General features: G+C 32.4%; 1 protein-coding gene across 1 annotated transcript; it reads left to right on the top strand.

Annotated features, from left to right (window-relative positions):
- The first annotated feature begins 12,809 nt into the window (after window positions 1–12,809).
- On the top strand, window positions 12,810–13,589 carry LOC110103725. Its single transcript, XM_020832539.2, has 2 exons — window positions 12,810–12,924; window positions 13,039–13,589. The coding sequence occupies exons 1-2, from the start codon at window positions 12,810–12,812 to the stop codon at window positions 13,587–13,589; spliced, it is 666 nt and encodes a 221-aa protein (XP_020688198.2).
- The last annotated feature ends 6,273 nt before the right edge of the window (window positions 13,590–19,862 follow it).

Raw genomic sequence — 19,862 nt, 5'->3', positions numbered from 1 at the left:
ATTTTATATTCATCTTTCGAGATGATATGTTATTCTTTGAACTATGTTTGATCATAGAAATATATCTTTTAAAACCCTATTTTGATATTGAATCCATTGTAGAATATTGTGTCAGTCTCTCGAGATTGTACATTATTTCTTAATGCAGTATTCGATTACAAAATAGGAGAAATCAAAATCTACGTGGTGACATAATTTTTCCCACCAACCTCAACCACATCTTCTTCTAAACTAAGCTCAACAGAACTATCAGATTCATTAAATAATATATGGAAGATCTCCTCTACCACCATTATCCTCTTAATGAAAACTCTATAAGATTTACTTACAACTGAATATCCTAAGAAAACCCCATCAGATTTAGGATCAAAATTTTCTACTGGAGATTTTCCATTCTTTAGAATAAACACCTTACATCCAAAGACATGAAGGTGAGAGAGATTGAGTGTTCTTTCTTTGAGTAACTCATAGGGAGTCTTATTGATCTTGGATATGATATTAACTATATTGATAACATATAAAGATTATTAACTACTTTTACCTAGAAATTCTTTAGAAGTGACTATTCAGTTAGTATGGATCTAGTGACTTCTACAAGGGTTCTAATTTTCCTTTTAGCAACACCATTCTACTGAGGGGTCCTAGGAGTTAAAAATTTTGGTTCTCTTCCTAGCTCCTTACAAAATGATTTAATTTTATCATTTACAATTTCCCAACCATGATCACTATAGATAGTTAGGATTTTATACCCTAAGTTTTTCTGAATCCATATGGAGAATGTCCTAAATTTCTTGAATGATTCATTCTTATGTAATAGAAATCTATTCTAAGTAAATCTCAAGTAATCATCAACAATCACATATCCATATATTTTCCCGCCAAAGTTAGCAGTACTAACTGGTCCAAATAGATCTTTGCGAAGGACTTCAAGGGTCTAATGGTGTTAATATCCTTAATTGAGTTAAATGAAGATTTGGTTAGTTTTTATAGTTGGCAGGCATCACAGAGATGGTCTTTAGAGCAATTTAGATTGGATATTCCTCTAACTAGATCCTTTGGTTTATCTTTCTAAGATTTTTCATGCTTTCATTGCATAGTCTCCTATGCCATAGCCAAGATTCATTAGTACTTGTTTTCAAGCAAAGAGAATTAGTAGTTTTATTACAGTTTAAACCAAGCAGGTCAGCATTATCAATTCTCATTATTTCAAAAATAGTATTCCCATTTAAACTAATCACATAATTTGTAGATAAAAATTTATTGTGAAAGCCTCTGTCACACATTTGACTTATGCTAAGTAAGTTATATTTCAGGCTATCTACTAGTAATACATTTAAATAATAAATTCTTAGAATTACCAATCATGCATGAACCTACCACTTTCCTAATGGTATTATCTCCATGTGTATCCTTGTCTCTTGCCCTAGCCTCCAGCGTGATGAATTTCTTCATGTCTGCAATTATGTGCCTTGAGCATCCATTGTCTAGGTACCACATGCTCTCATTAGGCCTTTGTGAGAACACTCCTACAACGTCAATCACATATTAAATTTGGGAACCTAAGTAAGTTTGGGTTCCATCTTATGAATTAATGGATGACTTTCATATATGGTATGCTGTGGTGCAAGTTGTTAAGGTCTTCGTACTAGATATTTCCTATGGCGTATCATGCATTTGCAAGCTATGTGACCTAGCATGCCACAAGAATGACACCTAAAACCTGGGAAAGGGTTCGCTAATCTACATGGGTTATGATGCCTCATCCTAAGGGTAGATGATGTATGCAGTGATGTGGGATTATTCCATTATGTCAATGTGGGTGGTGTTCTATTTTGTTGCACCGCATGAATTTTTGCTTTTAAAAATTGATTCACACTTTCAAGATTTGCAACTTTAATCTTAATGCTTATTCACTACTATCTAATTTTGATGCACATATTTCTAATTATTTGTATGCATTTTCTATCTTAAAGATCTTCTAATTTTATGGATTCATATGAGCTGGATAGATCAACATACTACTTATTTAATGCATCATATTCATCAAGTAAAGACATATGCTCCTTATCTAATGCAGAATGATGTATTCTAAGGCTATCATACTCTTTTTGTAAACTTAAGAAATCAGAATTCAAACTAGCATACATTTTCTTAAGCTCTCTCTATATATTGTGGTTTTTTTAGAAACTTTAAATAATTCATTATATGAATGCTTACATACCTCCTCTTGATCAAAATGTTCAAGACTTTTATCTTCCATAAGGCACAGATTGTTTACCTCCTCTTCCATTTCTGTTTCTAACAAATCCAAATAAGAGTTTGCCCAAAATGTCTTCTATGTTTGTATCTTCCCCTTTTAGGCTTTATCTTCTCTTCACCCTTCGCCTTGATCGGGTGAGCTTTTAATTTAATACAATCCATCCTCAACTAGCCTAGCTTTCTACATTCAAAATAAATCGTATCAGTTGATTTATTGAAATTCTTGTTTGGTTTACCTTTATTGAAATTCTGGTTTGGTTTAGAAAGTAGACAAGCAAATTTTTCAAAATTGAAATGATATATTATTAAATAAAGGTGAATGGGTTATAGAGTAGCCTCTTGAGATGTTCCTATTTTTTAAATTTGCCATGGATCATTTTTCTCTAGGTTTTCTAAAACAATATTTGTGACAACTGATCTGATACCAATTGAAAGTTTGACATAGAAAGTTAAGCCCAAGTGAACTGTACCTGGCATACCAAGAGGGGGGGGGGGTGAATTGGTGGTTTTAAAAATCGTACTGGTAAATACAAAATTATTTTTGATTTTGGGATTTTTAACAACATAATATAATAACACTTATCACTAAATGTGGAAGCAAATAATTTTATCAAAAGATACAATAATGATGATGATATTCTAATCAACACAATGAAATATCAATAATAGATTTTCAAGAATCAAATATCATAGAAATAAAATGAAAAAAATGTAAAGTAAAAAAATTTAAAACTAGAAAGAATAAACCAGAAATTTTATAGTGGTTCATTAAAATATTGAACTACATCCACTTGTCAGAGTCCTCCTGTCTGAGTATTACACTAAACTTTAGTATCTCTCCTTTAGCCCACACAACTAGGCGGAGAAGCACTTATAATATTTTCATGAACCCGATGTGGTAGATAACCTTGACCTCCTTTTTCACAATCATAGTGATGGTGTAGAACCTAGACCTCCTTTCTCACCCTCTTGGTGATGGAAGAGAACCTTAACCTCCTTTCTCACCCACTTGGTGAAGGAAAAGAACATTGACGGTCTTTGAGATGATGAAATTCTTCCGAGAGCCACCCAATAAACCTAGATAGACAACCTAAGGAAAGAATAGGTAATACACTAGCTCAGAGCAACTATGTGAACCTCTCACACTACTTCTCCCTCACACACAAGCTCTCCCTTTCTTATTCCCAATGCTCTCCAAGATTTTATCTTAAAGCTCTCTCTCTAAAACACTCAATAACCAAAGACTTAAAATAAGTCTATTAAGAGAGATTAAACACAAGGCTGCACAAAAAGCCCTAAAATTTAATTCTAGAGACACTAATCGTACGATATAATTAGTTTAAATAACCCTTCTAGTACTGTACAAAGTGCAAAGCACTATATTACCAAGTTAGTTGAATGAGTTGGTCATACAATATGATATGAAGCATTATCTTGTATGATTAGTTAAAATAAATTGGATTATCATCATGTATAATTAACGATGATATAAATATCATCTCATACAGAGATCAGGTCATATAGTATGATTGGCTTCAATCGTCCTGTACAATCTAACTGGACCAATTAGTCAAAATCATTTATATAATTACATGATTAATTTAGGCAAGATTTAATCACGTTGTACAATATGATGCCTATCATATAGTATGATTAGTACAAATTTTGAATTTCAAAATACTGCCTAAATTAAGATTTGCGACTAGGATCTTAATTTTAACTGATCATCCGATATGATCTTATTCATGTAGTATGATTAGTTCAAATGGATTTTATTATCACAATTATCCATTTAATGATTTTATGAATAGTTAATCAAATAGTATGATATGAAATAATAAGAATAATAGGACCAATTAGTCAAAATCATTTATATAATTACAGTACAATCAGTTTAAAATATTTAACTTCTAATTTTCTTATTATCTCACTCTCTTGAGTGTGTGTATGCAGGGTCTCCATGTTTAGCTTCCACCAAATACATGAATTAACTCAAAAAATATGAAAATAAGAAAAAGTAAAAATACAGACTCTTTGAGACATTTAACCCTATCCTACCCAATTTTATGCTGATCAATTTTACATAGTGTGCATAGACCTTAAATATTAGTGCACAAGGAAAAATCATCTGCAATAATAAAAATAATAGGAGAAAACATAGTAATGAATCAAATAATATTTGTTATCCTCAAAATCATAATACTTGGGTCTAGATTTACAACACCATTCATATGTTCATTTGTGCTATTTTACCCCAACTTAAAAAGTATAGTGGGTGCAATACATGGTATACTTTTTCTTATAGTAGTCATTAATAATCTACAAAATCAATATCATAATTATACGGAGTTAACATTTCAAAATATAATGGTAGTTGTGTCATTAGATCAGTACTATGTTACGTTGCCTTTGGGTGGTAAGGATCTATTGTGGATATGTGTGTGCTTAGATAGGCAATAGAGGAGGGACAATTTTAAGTACCCCACGATAGTTACTACTTGTAGACTTTTGTTTTGCTAGTAGTGATAAATTAATCACACCGTCTTGGGGATATCAATATCACATTAGATATTATAATGGAACTACCTATACAACATTTTTTTAATTCCATATCATGTTATTATAATGCTAGGGTATTAAGAAAAATGTTATTTAGTTTAGTGCCCTCATAAAACAAAGGTTAGAATTGTATCACTTCATAATGCCATAACATTAGAATCAACATTGTAGTGCTGGAGTCTTAGGAAAAAATATCATTTAATTTAGCACCCTGGTGAAGCAAAAGGTTAGTGCCATATATCTTCACAATGTGGTAGTGCCAGAATTGTTATTGCATCACCAGATTCATAGAAAATTGTATAATAATTCAAGCCAGAGTGCAAACCTCAAAAGCATCTCAACACCTGATGATGAACCTGAGAGCCATATTGCGAAACTTTTACAACACTGTGGCTAAGCAATTATAGAAAATAAGCAACCCCATATAAGTTAAACATCATTCTAGATTAATAAACAGCTAGCCTAGGTCAGCGAAGCTTAACAGTAGAGAACCTTTAGTAATGTTAAGGAACTTGTTCGTAATGAAGTGCCTTGGTGCTAGCTCATCAAAAACTACGGCTCTTGAGCAATTTTTATAATAAGTACAAATATATTTTTTTTAATTTTTTTTATGAGAGAGTGCTTGAGTTATAAGTAGTTTTCTTAGATAAGAGGTCATATGAAAGTAAGGCACATACTTTAGAGTTGTTGATTGATATTGTAGTGAGAAAGCAAGTATTTTGAGAAGTAAGGAGTGTGAAGAGAAAATTTGTAAGGGAAGATTCACTTTAAGAAGGGTTCATCTATATAATTTATTTGGGTTCCTTCATTTTAGGTGATATCATTTTACTATTTTCTACTTGTGTTTTTTTTCTAGAGCAAGTAATGGAACTTATATTGTATGTTTTTATTCTATGGCCAAGTAAATCATAGTTTTGAATTAATGTTATGAAAAACTAAGTAATTACTAAGATAGACACTTGTGTTATATATTATAAATAATTTCTTTTAAAATCTCAAATTCTTAATCTATGCGATGGTCATGTGTAGAATTAAAACCTGGTGTGACATATTTTCTCGATGGAGGAATATTGAAATAATCATGAGAATTAGAATGGAATACTTTCATGCCTAGATACAGGATATTTAGTATTCTAGGGTTTATGGAGATAAAACAATTATAGAAATGCCATAAACCATTATTTACATCAACACAAGCTTGACAGATATTTAATGATGTAAATGCTCTCATTCACAACTAATTTAGGAGTGTGTACTTAGAAAAGCTTAGAAGATTTCACTATCATTAGTCCAAAATGCTTTATCTATTAGTATCTTCACTCTTTTTTCCTATAATTCTCATTCTAGATAGAGTACAACCCTGATTTTATTACATAGGATAATTTTTATATCTTAAAGTGGAGAGTAATAGAATAATTATGTAAAGTAGATCAAATCCTCGTGATATGAATTTGATTTGAAGTCTTCGTAGTCTGGAGTTCATTTTTCCTGAAATGTTAGTACACACAAGAGCAAATACAAATCTTCTAAAATTGTTAGGAGATAACTACACCTTTGAACAATAATGTTTGGAATCATCAAAACTACATAAGATGCAGAAATGTAAAGCATTCAAATAGCAACTATCTTAACTATTGACACTATCTCATAATATTTTCATTAATTAATTAGTGTGCACACTTATATTTTTAGTGGGCATTTCTATTTCACTCGACATAAGCATAGACCAGTGCATACAAGCCAAATCTCTCCATCGCATCTATTGAACACGAGCTTTATTTCAATATGCCACAAACAAATATATAATATGTTTGTTAATATAGTTTCAACTATCTGATAAAATTTGAATAAGCAACAATAAAGAAAACAATTCAAGAGGAAGAGATGAAGCATGCCATCACTATAGATTTATACGTTGCTTGGGTAAAAATTTTAATTATAATAGTAAAAAAATTTACTTAAATTTTAAATTTTAATAAATTTTCTTATTTCTTTTACTTCATATCTTGAGTCAAAGATGTCATGCTCATCGTGATTAAATTGCTTTAAACTGCAAGTTATATCAAGTCACTATTAATATGCAAGCATATATTGTCATTTATTTTATACTACTACTTACCCTATAGGTTCATCAATATTAATATATCATTTTCTTTTGTTGATGTTATCATTTCTTTATATGAATTTATGTTGGATTTATAAATTGATGATTGAAATAATTCATTAATATCATATAAAAAGGCAATTCTAACACAAGCATTATTTATGTGTTCATGTATTAATCCTTACCTATTATAAATCATTGAATATACAACCATGACACATGTCATACTAAATAATTTTTAGGATTTAATACCCGTACTATTTATAAAGTCTTTCTTGCTTCGAAACAACCCCTTAGGTAGATTGAAATATCTCATAAGACAAATTTTATGGCAAAAATTGAAACACACGTCATTTTTTTCATTCACTACACCCTATCGTGAATGAAAGTTTGTCAACACTTCTCTCGTACTCCATACCCTAACCTGTCGCATAACTGTGCCACCTCCCTAAGCAGCCTAAGAGTTTGTGAAGGTTGTTAAACATCAAAGAACTAGCTCAAGGCTAACTAAGAGGTGAGGGGTTTGAATTGGTCATTTAAAATATTCTTTAACTAAAGAAATTTTTTTATAAAAAAGATTAGTGTTTTTAATCACATAGTTGATAAAAAAAAAGTTCAAAAAATTAGAAGAATAAATAAACCATAATTTATAGTGGTTTATTTAAATAATGACGAACATCCACTCCATAGAGTCATTCTCTGAGTATTACACTAAACATTTAGTGACTTTCCTTTAGCGCCCACAGCTAGGCAGAGAAGCCCTTATAAACTCTCTTCCACCAAGCCAGTACGATAGAGGATCTTACTCTTTTGACCCTCCTGGTAAGGTAGAGAACCTTATGCTTTACACCCTCCTAGTGAGGCAAAGAACCTGGAATCCTTTATCACCCTTGGTGAAGGCAGAGAACCAAAAATCCTTTTTTACCCTCCTGGTGAAGGCAATATATCTTGAAGCTTTTTCTCCTTCCAAGAGAAGGCAGAGTACCTTGAATCCTTTTCACCCTCATGGTGATGGTAGAGAACTATGACTTAGTGGTGTAAAATTTCTCCCCTGAGCCACTAAAGAATCAAGGCATAGACTTGAAGAACATAGTCAATAACCTTTCTTAGAGTAACCTCATGAATCCCTCATAACTCTCCCTCATAAAAAGCTATTCATCTCTTCTCTCCCAAAGCTCTCCTAAACTCCTTCTCTAAGCTCCCTCTTAAGACACTTAGTGGCAAAAAGCTGTTGAACAAATCTAAGTTAGAGCCTTAATAGAGAGCCTCTAAAAAAGCCCTAAATTTCACTTTTCCATTTAAGATCATCTAGTACAATCCTACAATCATCCTATATGATTAATACAAAATAGTCCTTATAGAGAGTACAAACTGCATTATCTTGCATGATTAGATCATAAGCTTATACTGATTGTCTAGTATGATAGGCATTGATAAATCATTCCACATGCAGTTCTCAATTTGTATAGTATGAAATTGGGGGGGGTCTTCCTATATAATTAGTTTAAAAACTATTGTATTTCATCTTGTATGATATATGATGATAAATTATCATCCCATGCATTGCTCGGGTTGTATAGTACGATTGGTCGCCAATGATCCTATACAATTTGATCAAACAAATTAATCATAATTGTTACCCTAATCATATGATCAAATTAGACAAGATTGTTATATATATTACAATACGATGCATATCGAAGGAGATGATTATAATAAAATTTGAATTTTAAAATATTGCCTAAATTGTGATTGGTGGTGATTTTCATGATTATAACTGATCATCCTGTAATATAAGAATCATCCAGTATGACGAGTTTAATCAATCTCAATTAATAAAAAAATGTCATAGCTAATGATTTTCCTGGTTAATTTATCATCTAGTATGATATAAATCATATAGTTTGATTAGTTCAGACAATTCATCTTCTTCCAAGCTCACTAACTCACCTCCTTATGTGTGTGTGTGCAAGATTACTCAGCTTTAGGATCCACCAAATTATATGATTGACTCAAAAAGATAAAAAGAATAGAAAAACTAAAAATATAAACTTTAAGCCTAGTCTACTCAATCTTGAGCTGATCAAAGTTGTGAGCAGTAGACCTAAAATGTTAGTGAGATGAGAAAAGCAGATATGTAATAAAATCAATTATCAAGTGATAACATAGTAAAAAATACAATAATATTTGTTATCATCAGAATCACAAGAGTTGAGTCTAGATTTGCAATAATCTCCCACTTTTTGATGAAGGTAAACATTGTTGGTTTATGTTTTAAAAGTGTTTTGCTATTCCCTAAGCCCCCCCTTACTAAATAAATTCTTTCAAAAATAGGGGAGGTGTTGGATTTTTTATTTTTAAGTGAAAAAATAACACATAATAATCGAACAAAAAATATTAAGAGGCAAACATGGAATTAAATATTTTTTTAAAAAATATAATTTACCGACAACATGCTACTATCCCTTTTGACATAATAAAAAGGAGGAAACAATAACAAAAAATAAGAAACTGAAAATAATAAAAAGTACAGGAGTAAAAAATGATCACAAAATAGAGAAAACTAAAACAAGGATGGGGGGTGGTCAGGTGGAGGTGGTGATTAGAAGTACTAGTGGAGTGAAGTAAACTGATTTTTCATCCAAGCCATGTCCTGATCATGCTGCTGCCGCTACTGGACTTTGTAGTGATTAAAGCTGCAACATTATAAAATGCTATTTTTTTTAGACTTTATAATAGTAGTTCCTGATCTAAATGATGTAGTGCTTGAGAAGTAAATACTATGGTGTTATAAGATCTAGAGCTACGTCACTGCTTAAATTTTGAAACTTATGTGACTTTTTAGAATAATTAATATATGATTATTTTAGTCGTAATCATAATTATAAATACATATTTAATAAATATTTAATATTTTTCATAATTATTATTTAAAAAACAATAATATCAAAGTCACACAAATAAACCAAAACTAAGAAATAACATCAATATGTTTGGGTTACCTCCCAAGTAGCACTAAATATGTAGCATTCAACTAGCTTGCTTAAAATTTTCATTTTGGCTAGGTTGCATTAATTCCACTCCTCAAGTGGTCCATGCTATGATCCTTCCATTTCCCCTTTCGAATAATTTTTATTTTACTAGGAAACATTCCATAGGTTCTACTACTAAAAGAGATGGCAAGCTATCCCAATTAATTTTCTAAGTTTTCTATTCAAATAGCTTGACTTTGCAATTGAGTTCTAAATTGAATCACTTTCTCTTTCGAAGGTGTCTTTTTATATCTAGATTTTTTTTAATAAGTATACACACTAAATATTCAAGTCCACATATCAAACAAGTAATAAAGAAATTGAGAGAGTGTCGATCCCATGAGAAAGTATTGTACTAATATATAAATAAACTAATAATGTCTATTGTAGCTATAATATTTTATCCTAATGATGGGGGCTATGGGGTAACCTATAGAATTATGAAATATTTTTTGGGTTCTATATTTCCCTAACAATGCTTAAGTTTAATGCATTATTGCTTCTTAAAAAAAAAAAAACAATGCTTAAGTTTTCTTTGATATAAAAAGTATAAAAACCCCACTTAATCACCCAGTCTTTAGAAGAGATTTTCAAATTCCTTGCGTAGCTGCTTGTTGGCAGGTTTCATGCCAACGATGGAGGGTCGTCCTCCGGCCATCTCTGATGACCAGAATTATCCTCTGTGGAAAGGAAGAGAAACAATGGCATCTGGTAAAGTGAATTATGTGATTACTTCAAGAATATGTAACACGGATCTGGTTATCCGGGAGCCAATTTTGGAGAAGGCTCAAGTTATGTCTCCTGTGAGGGGGAAAGGTAAACAAGTGATGGTAGAAGATTCATAAAGTTGGATCTTCTTCTTCAGAAAGAAAATTGATTGTCAATAGATTTGCCTGTTTGAAACCATTATCTGGAACAGGGGAAGCTAAATTTCCTAAAAAAATTCAAGGTTGTAAGCCAAATATTTGTGAAAAGGCTAGAGAAGGAGGAAATCAATCAACATCTGTAATGGAAGGTAAAGCCAATGCATCAGGGCAGGAACCGGTTAATCCATGGACAAAACGTCTGTATATTAAAGTCAAACTCCCGACCTGTGAATCATTTTTGATGGAAGATGGATCAGCAGTCAAGCTAATTGAGCAAAATGTAAAAGCTAACTCTGAATAACTGCAATGTTCCATTATTGTGAAGGTGTTTGGGAGTATCATCCTGATACAGCTGATAGCAGCTGAGTTGAGACGTCAGTGGATTAAGTTTGGAAAATTTCATATCACTAGTCTTGGCTCTGGTTGGGTATTATGCTCTTTCTTCTCTAAGGAAGCCATGAAGAATGTTTTAGTAGGAGGTTCATAGTTTGTCAATGGGCATATAATTAGACTAGATAAGTGGAATTCGAATTTTAATCCCAACTCACTCAAGGGTCTATCTTCTCCAATCTGGATTAGGATGCCAAATTTGCTGCTTTACTGCTAGGATGAAATCAATGTTTCTAGAATAGCTTCTTCTATTGGAGAACCCATTTTGATTGATGGAGATATGTTTCAATGGGGGAAGAGAGAATTTGCAAGGATATGTGTCCGCATCCAGCTTGACTATCAATTGCCTACTGGTGTTTGGGTGGAAGGGATAAATGGCAATTTTTATCAAAGAGTTGAATATGAGAAATTTTCTAATTTATGCTACAAATGAGGTCGGATTGGCCACTTAAAAGAAGCTTGCAATAGTATTGAGAATAATGAAGGGTCAGTAGCAAACGCTGATCAAGGTGAAGAATCTGTTACAGTTAAAGGTATTAGTACCAAGGAAGACCCAGCTGTGAGTTCCTGGATATTAGTCAATAACAGGAGGAATAGAAAAAGAAACTTGGGAAGGGCTAAATTGAAATATATTCCTAAGGAAGGAGGTTCTCTAAAATCTGCTTATGGGGAGAAAGCTATTAAGGTGGTGCATAAAGAAAGAAAGGTGATGAACTTGGAAGACAAATATGGAGTATCGGGTTCTCAGGGAGTGGATATTTTGGAGAAAGTCAATCCAAGTATGCTAAAGGGTGATAGTAATCCTGTCTTAGATCAGAGTACTATGGATGTGGTTGTGAATTCTATTGAAGCTACGGTGGAAGACAGTAATCCAACTAGAAGTATGTCAGAGTTCAGAGATCCTAAGGGAAATCTAGAGTTTGATGCAGCTCAGGAAGTCTTCTTTACTTCTGGCAATAAATTTGAATTACTTAACTGTATATGTGAGGAAAATGTTGGTCTGGAAATTCAGAATGATTCCAAAGAAGAACCTGTGGAAGAAGGAGAACTGGTGGAGGATCTGGAAAATTATCAGCCTAATAGTAAAATTGAAGAAACAATTTGTAGCAAGGAAAAGGATATGGTAATTCATGGTGAGGAGAATATTAATCTGAACTTTGATAAGGCTTCTAATCAAAAAATCAAACTGGCAAAGGAGCACGGATATCTTGGCCCATTGAATGTGAATTCTAGGCAAAGCAAAATTAATATGAAAAAGAGAAGGGGTGGGGGCTTTTCCCCATTCTTATCAAAATGATTTCTATTAGTTTTTGGAATTGTAGGGGGGCTAATAAGGAGGCCTCCTTGTATTTGAAGGATTATATTAAAGATTGGGTTGTATTTTTTGTGGGGATTGTTGAAACCAAAATTTCTTCTCTTTTTAAGGAAGAATTTGGTAAGTTTACAGGGGGAGCTTGGGAGTACTTGCTTCTACCATCTAGAGGAAAATCTTGAGGGATTCTTGTAATTTGGAATTCGGATGTGGTTTCATTCTCCTTGGTGAAAGCTTCGGACCAGTGTGTAGTTGGTGAGTTAAAAGTATTCAATAAAGGTATATCGATGGTAGCAACCGTTTATGGCAGTAGGGAGATGCATGGAAGTAAAGAATTGTGGGATTTCCTAGATGGGCTTTTGAAGTTAGAAGTTCCCGCAGTGGTAGGAGGAGACTTCAACTGTATTCTATCTCAAAATGAAAAAAAAGGTGGGAAGAAATTTTCTTTCTAACTTGGTTCATTGGAGATGAAGGCATTTATGAATAGAAATGATCTACATGATGTGGGTATTCTAGGTTCAAAGTATACTTGGTGTAATAAAAAGAGTGGCAGTGGCCGTATCTTGGAGAGGCTGGATAGATGTATGTTGAACTCAAAAGCCTTGGAATTGATTAGTCAAGCAGCTATGAGGCATTTGAGTAGAATTGCGTCAGACCATTATCCCATTGTATTGAAGATGTTTTTTCAACAAAATCATAGAACCAGAATTCAAAAATTTGAAGATTTCTGGTTGTCTTATTCTGCTACAGCCACGGTGGTCAAAAATTCATGGGCAAAACCAGTGAAAGGTGATGACATGGAAGCTTTGAACAAGAAACTAACAAGGGTTCTTAAAGCCTTATTTTTTTGGAGCAAGGCAAAGCACCAAGAACTGGAGGAATTGAAGGAAAATTTGAAGATTGAAATTGAAAAACTGCAGCAGGAAGAGGCTCTGGATCAGAATGTTTTGGATAGAAATGTTCTGTTACTCAGGTCCAAAGTTCAAGAATTCAACTGTACTTTAGCACAATTAAATACATGGTGGAGACAAAGGGCTAAGGCCAAATGGTTGAAGGAAGGGGATTGAAACTCAAGTTTTTTTTCATGCCTTTGTAAATGGTAGAAGAAATGGAAATTTAGTCAAGCAATTAAAGGATGTTGCTGGGAAGCTGATAGAAGATCCTGAAACTATCAGGAGCTATTTTTATGATGTTTTCTACAGTAAATGGAAGCTCAAGAGCTATCAATTGGAAAATTGGCCTCAAAATGAGAATATCCTGAATCGAGAAAGCTATAAAATGCTTGATGCTATCTTTTCCATTGAAGAAGTTGAAAAAGTTATCAGAGAATTGGGCAACAACATCTCACCAGGGGTGGATGGAATAACCTTCTCATTTATCAAATCTTATTAGAAGATCATTGGGATGGATGTGTGGAAAGCTATTATTCAATAGTACTTTAGTTTGAGTAAAATGTCTTCTAAATGGAAAGAGACTTTAGTGGTGCTTATCCCCAAAGTAAGTAACCCTTTAACTCCTTCCAATTTTCGCCCAATAAGTTTATGCTTGTCAATTTACAAAATTGTGGCAAAAGTACTGTTAAATAGAATGATGAAAGTGATACATAGTTTAGTATCTGAAGAATAAGTGGCATTCATAAAAGGAAGAGCTTTATCGGAGCATGTGCTTCTTGCACAAGAACTTTTTTCATAAGTTCAGGTTTTCTAAATCTAAAAGAGGATTGGTGGCTATCAAACTGGATATAGAACAAGCTTATGATAGTATGGCCTGGAATACCCTGAGGCAAGTCTTGAGATATTTTGGTTTTCCTGATAGGTTTTCCAACCATGTTATGGAGTGTGTTACTGACCCTGTTTTCTTGGTGCAAATTAATGGTGTTGGTTTGGAAGGGATAAGAGGAAGAAGTGGCTTTAGAAAGGATTGTCCATTGTCACCTTACTTATTCATCCTTTGCTCCCAACTTCTTACTAATGCCTTCTTATCTGAAGGAAAGAACTTGGGTTTGAAAACAACCCCTTTGGCTCCCAGGATTTCTCATTTGTTATTTGCAGATGACATTTTGGTTTTCTCTAATGCTAAAATGGAAGATTTAAGCAGAATCAAAAGCATCACAATGGATTATTGTAGATGGACGGGTCAACAAATTAATTTCTCTAAATCTTCTATCATTTTTAGGAAGAACATGGAAAGAAGGAGGAGGGTTATCTCTAATTTTTTGGGATTCATGGAGGTCAAAGAGTTCTATTATTTGGGTAATAAAATTGCTTTGAGAAGACTTGTAGCAGCTGACTTCTCAAAATTTTTGGAAAAAGCAGCCTTTAAATTATACATTTGGGGAAGAAACTTATTTCTTCGGCTAGCAGGATTGTTCTCATCAAATCAGTGTTGCAAGCTGTTCATGTATTATTTTCTTCAATGTCTTTGGCACCTTTGAGTATCTTGAAGAAACTGGATAAAATGTGTAGGGATTTTCTTTGGAACAAAAATAATGGTAATAAAGGATTACATTATGTGGCATGGAAGGATATTTGTAAACCGGAGAACCAAGGAGGTCTGGGCATTAATTCAGCTCTGGATTCAATTGAACCTTTGAGATCTAAACTAGTTTGGAACTTTTTAAAGAAGCCAAATTCATTGCTTAGTATGTCCTTGTCAGCTAAATATGGTAGGAATGTTTGGGATGATAAAGGAAGGCCGAATTCTTCTACAACATGGAAATTGATTCTGAGTGGAGCTAAAGCTTTAAGGAAAATAGTGAGGTGGAATCTCAAAGATAGAGTTTCGGTGGATATCATGAAGGACATTTGGGTACTTGATAAATGTCTGGATAAATGGCCGACATTTATAACAATGGGGGATGAGAATTTGCCCACTCTATCAAGTTTTATCTTAGATGGACGTTGGATATCGGAAAAACTGCAGGAGTTTTTTGGGAAAGAATTGGTGAAAGTCATCTATAATATAATGATTGGAATGGATTTGCCTGAAAATGAACCAGAACTGTTGAGAATCTTTTCAGGAAAAATTATTGCTGCTATTGAAAAATATAGCAATACAAGCTGGGAGGAAGAGGAACAAACACTGGTACAAGATTGGAAAAGCATTAAAAACCTGAAGCTCAGTCCTCAGGTATCTTTTTTCTGGTAGAGGCTCTTGAAGAATGCTATTCCTACAATGGATTTCTTGATGCATAGAAGTCTGTTGAATAATAATCTTTGTCCAAGAGGTTGTGAGATGAAAGAAGATGCGGAGCATGTGGTTGTCAAGTGTTCTAAACTTATTCAGGTAATTCAAATGGCTAATCGGTGGGGATTTTCCTTACCTATTTTCAATAGTTTACAAGAATGCTTAAAATTTTAAAGGAAGCATGGGAAGGAGGATACTTTCATTACAAAAACTTATCGTGCTTTGGTTTTTCACTCATGTAAGAGTAGAAAGAATCTTATTCATGAAGGGCAGGAACTTGGAGCTGGATTTGTCATTATTAATGCTATCACTTATGCATCTATATCATCTAGAGGTAATCTATATTCAGACCACTGGGGTGCTAACTAGCATTATATGTTGTATTCTTCTTCTTAGCATCCCCCTCCACCCGGATGGTTTAAGGAGAACATAGATGCATCGTTGCTTACCTCTAATAAAGCAGGGATAGGAGGTATTTTCAGATATCATAAAGGAAGAATGCTTCTTTCTTTTGGATTCTTAGTTGTGCATTGGGACATTGGATATTTGGAGTTATTAGCATTTCGTTCCTTGGAAAAAGTTATCAAGGATTGGATGTTGGATGCAAAAGGTTTGATTATAGAAGGAGACAACGTTAGTGTTATTAAGCATCTACAGAACTTGGCTTTTTATGGAAATCGTGTGGATGATCATTCTACAAAAGAAGGCTTGGACTTTCTGAATGGATTTAAGGTAATTCTGTTTCATTTTGTTAATAGGTGTTGTAACAAGTTAGCTCGCTGGTGTGCTAACAATGCTTTGAAAGGAGATTTCTTTTGGGATGTTTTAGAAACTAATAAGGTTCCTCCTATTTTTTATTCTTTGTTAAAGGAGGAATGTGATAGGTTTTCTATCACTTAGTTTTTGTTGTAGGTTTTCTTTCTTATTTTAATGCGATTTGTAGTTTAAGAAAAAAAAAAACCGACTTAATATATGTAAGTATGTGCTAAATCAAGTAATATAGTGAATGAGTAGAGTATCGATCCCACTGGAAAAATATGCTCACTCTCAAACACTAGTACTGTCTACAAAATTTTCAACAATTATTCTACTCGATAAAAATTGATGTTGTGGAGATTCAATTACTTAAATAAAATTAGAAAAAAATAATGAACACGCTATATGAATATAATAATTTGATTGATGATAAATAACATATTTTTTCTAATTATTCTATTTTAATTATGATGCTATTTAAACCATATACATTCCTAGATCTCAATCGAGCTTGTAGGAACAAAGGATGTCCACCAGATTACTATGGTTATATGATCTCATTAAGAATTTAGTACATTTCATATCCTATACCTAGGCATGATGCATACTAATATAATATTCATAATTATGCGTGCTTCCCTTCGTCGAGGCCCCACATTACCCTTAATTTTAACTACACATATAGCCACTATATGCATTAAATTATGATCTAGTAATATTGAAAATATTATTTGAATCATTTAAAAAATAAGAGAATTCATTAGTATTATATATGATATTTACATCATCTATCTAAAACTAGAGAATTCAGCCAAACATGGAGTAGAATTGAAGAAAACTCATTTACATTGATAGCATGAAAAAAAGAAGTTACAAAAGATAGATACCACCAAAATGGTTCAATGGATCTCCTTTACATTCCTCTATACTTAAAAATTTTCTTCCACAAACACAAGACAAACAATCTAATGATGGTATCAAGTACTTCTCAAAATTCCCTTATTTTTCAACCTAAGAGAAATTCAAAGAAGCACTCTGAATTATACTAAAATTATATAATTGACTGAACTCCCCCCACAAACATAACACAATAACTATTTATAAGTAAACACAAAGTAGGCTCATGGAGCTACGATGTTAGAAAGTTTGGTGTCATTGCTTATCTTCCAAATAAAAGAGTTAAAAACCAACTCTCTTATATGAAGAAGAGTAAACCCTAAAGAAAAACTTGATTCATATGATATAAACAAACAACTTGATTAAGAAAAATTTGAAGGAGATTCATTGGCTTGCAAAAATATTCATATGAGATAGAGGACTATAGGAAGATTAAGCAGATTTCTATTTCAATCTCCAATTTCTAATTTGAAATAGATTTTAATTCAAAAATAAATTACACCATTAAAGGAGTTAGAGGATTATGGATAACCTTCAATTTTTCTTCATCTAACTATTTTAGAAAAGTGAATCACAACTTACATAAAATTTTAAAAACAAGGTAAGATTCTCAATTAAAGAAAAATTCAACTACTAACATGAGTAGTTATCACATTCTTAAATTTTAAAAGTTTTTTTATACAAACACATGCTTAAAAGTAAAAACATAAAACACTGAAAGACAGAACATAGAACAAAAACACAATATTCATATTTTAGATTTTCAAAGCATTTAATTTCAAGCATGAATATCTATGACACCTAATCTAGTTTTAAGGTGTTAAAGGTTTAAAAAGCCATATATTTTATAAAGATATATAAAAGTTGACTTTTAGTGGCTACATGATGTAGCTCTATTTCTCCTTTGGTGGCATAGTCCCTAATGAAATGGTGCCTTATATCTATGTATTTGTCCTAAAGTGTTGGATTAGATTTTTTAAAATATATATAGCAATAGTGTTATCACCCAAGATTGGAATGGTGCCTATCTGTAATCCTAAATCTAGTATTTTTTGCTTTAATGAAAGGTCTTGTGCCACAAAACTTCATGGGGCTATGTATTGTGCTTTAATAGTAAAAAGGGATACTGAGTTATATTTTCTACTTGAGCAGAAGACTAAAGATTATCCTATGAATTAGTAGGTTTCAGAAGTACTTTTACTATTAATAAAAAATCTTGCAAAGTCTGAATCAGAATATCCTATAATTTCAAAGGAACTTCTATTCACAAGTTAGCTAATTCTTAAGTTTTGAGTTCCTAAGAGACATCTAAGGATTCTCTTGATAGCAATTAAATGAGATTCTTTTAGATAAATTTAAAATCTTGCAAAGAGATAAACACTGAATATAATATCAAGTCTACTAGCAGTCAAGTAAAGAAGTGATCCAATTATTCCTATGTATTTCTTCTAATAAATTAATTTTCCATTTGAGACCTTATCTAACTGAATTATAGAGCTCATCGGAGTTTTTATTGCCTTGACCTTATCCATTTCATATTTTTTATGGATGTCCTTGATGTATTTTGATTGACTAAGAAAATTCCATCATCTTTCTGTCTTATACTAAATTTAAGAAAATAGTTTAGCTCTCCCATCATACTCATCTCAAACTCCTAACTCATTGTTCTAAAAAATTCATCACCTAAGTTTTTATCAGAGGATCCAAACAAAATATAAGCAACAAAGTTCTAAACAACTAGTAGTTATTCTCATAATATTTTGAGGAATAGGGTGGTGTCTATGCTACCCATAACAAAGGTTCTATGTAGTAAGAATGTGCAAGATCTTGGTGCTTATTTTAGTCCATATAATGCTCTTTTTTATCTAACACATGATTGGGAAATTATGAATTTTCAAAGCCTAGGGTTGTTCAACATACACATCTTCTTTTATTACCCTATTAAGAAAGGCACTTTTAGCATCTATTTGATATAATTTGAATGCCTTAAAGCAGAAAAAAGCTAATAACACCCTTATGGCTTTTAGTCTAGCTAAAGGGGCAAAGGTTTCTTTAAAGTCAATCCCTTGTATCTAGTTGTACCCCTTAGCCACTAGTTTAGTTTTGTTTCTAACCATTACACTAGAGTCATTCATTTTAATTTTGAAAACCCATTTTATTCCAACAACACTCTAGTTCTTAGGTCTTTAAACGAGCTCCCAAACATCATTTATAATAAATTGATTCCATTCTTTTTGTATGGCTAGGATTCCAAAATCATTAGATGTTGCTTGATTTAGATTTATGGGTTGAATAATTGAGATAAAGGCATAGTGGTTAAATTCTTTTATAAGTCCATATATAATTCTAACACCTTCAGATGAGTCTCCTACCATCAATTCTTTAGGTTGAAGAATATCTCCATTCTCTATGAACTAATTTTTTAATTTCTACCCTTTCTTCTAGATTTACAAATTCTACTCCTTGGGTGACTTTAACCACTTCTTCTTCTACCATATATC

This window comes from Dendrobium catenatum, unplaced genomic scaffold (genome assembly GCF_001605985.2).
Source record: "Dendrobium catenatum unplaced genomic scaffold, ASM160598v2 fragScaff_scaffold_473, whole genome shotgun sequence".
Lineage (NCBI taxonomy): Eukaryota > Viridiplantae > Streptophyta > Magnoliopsida > Asparagales > Orchidaceae > Dendrobium > Dendrobium catenatum.
Note: the sequence above shows the minus strand (reverse complement) of the source record. Positions and strands in the feature narration are given on the sequence as shown.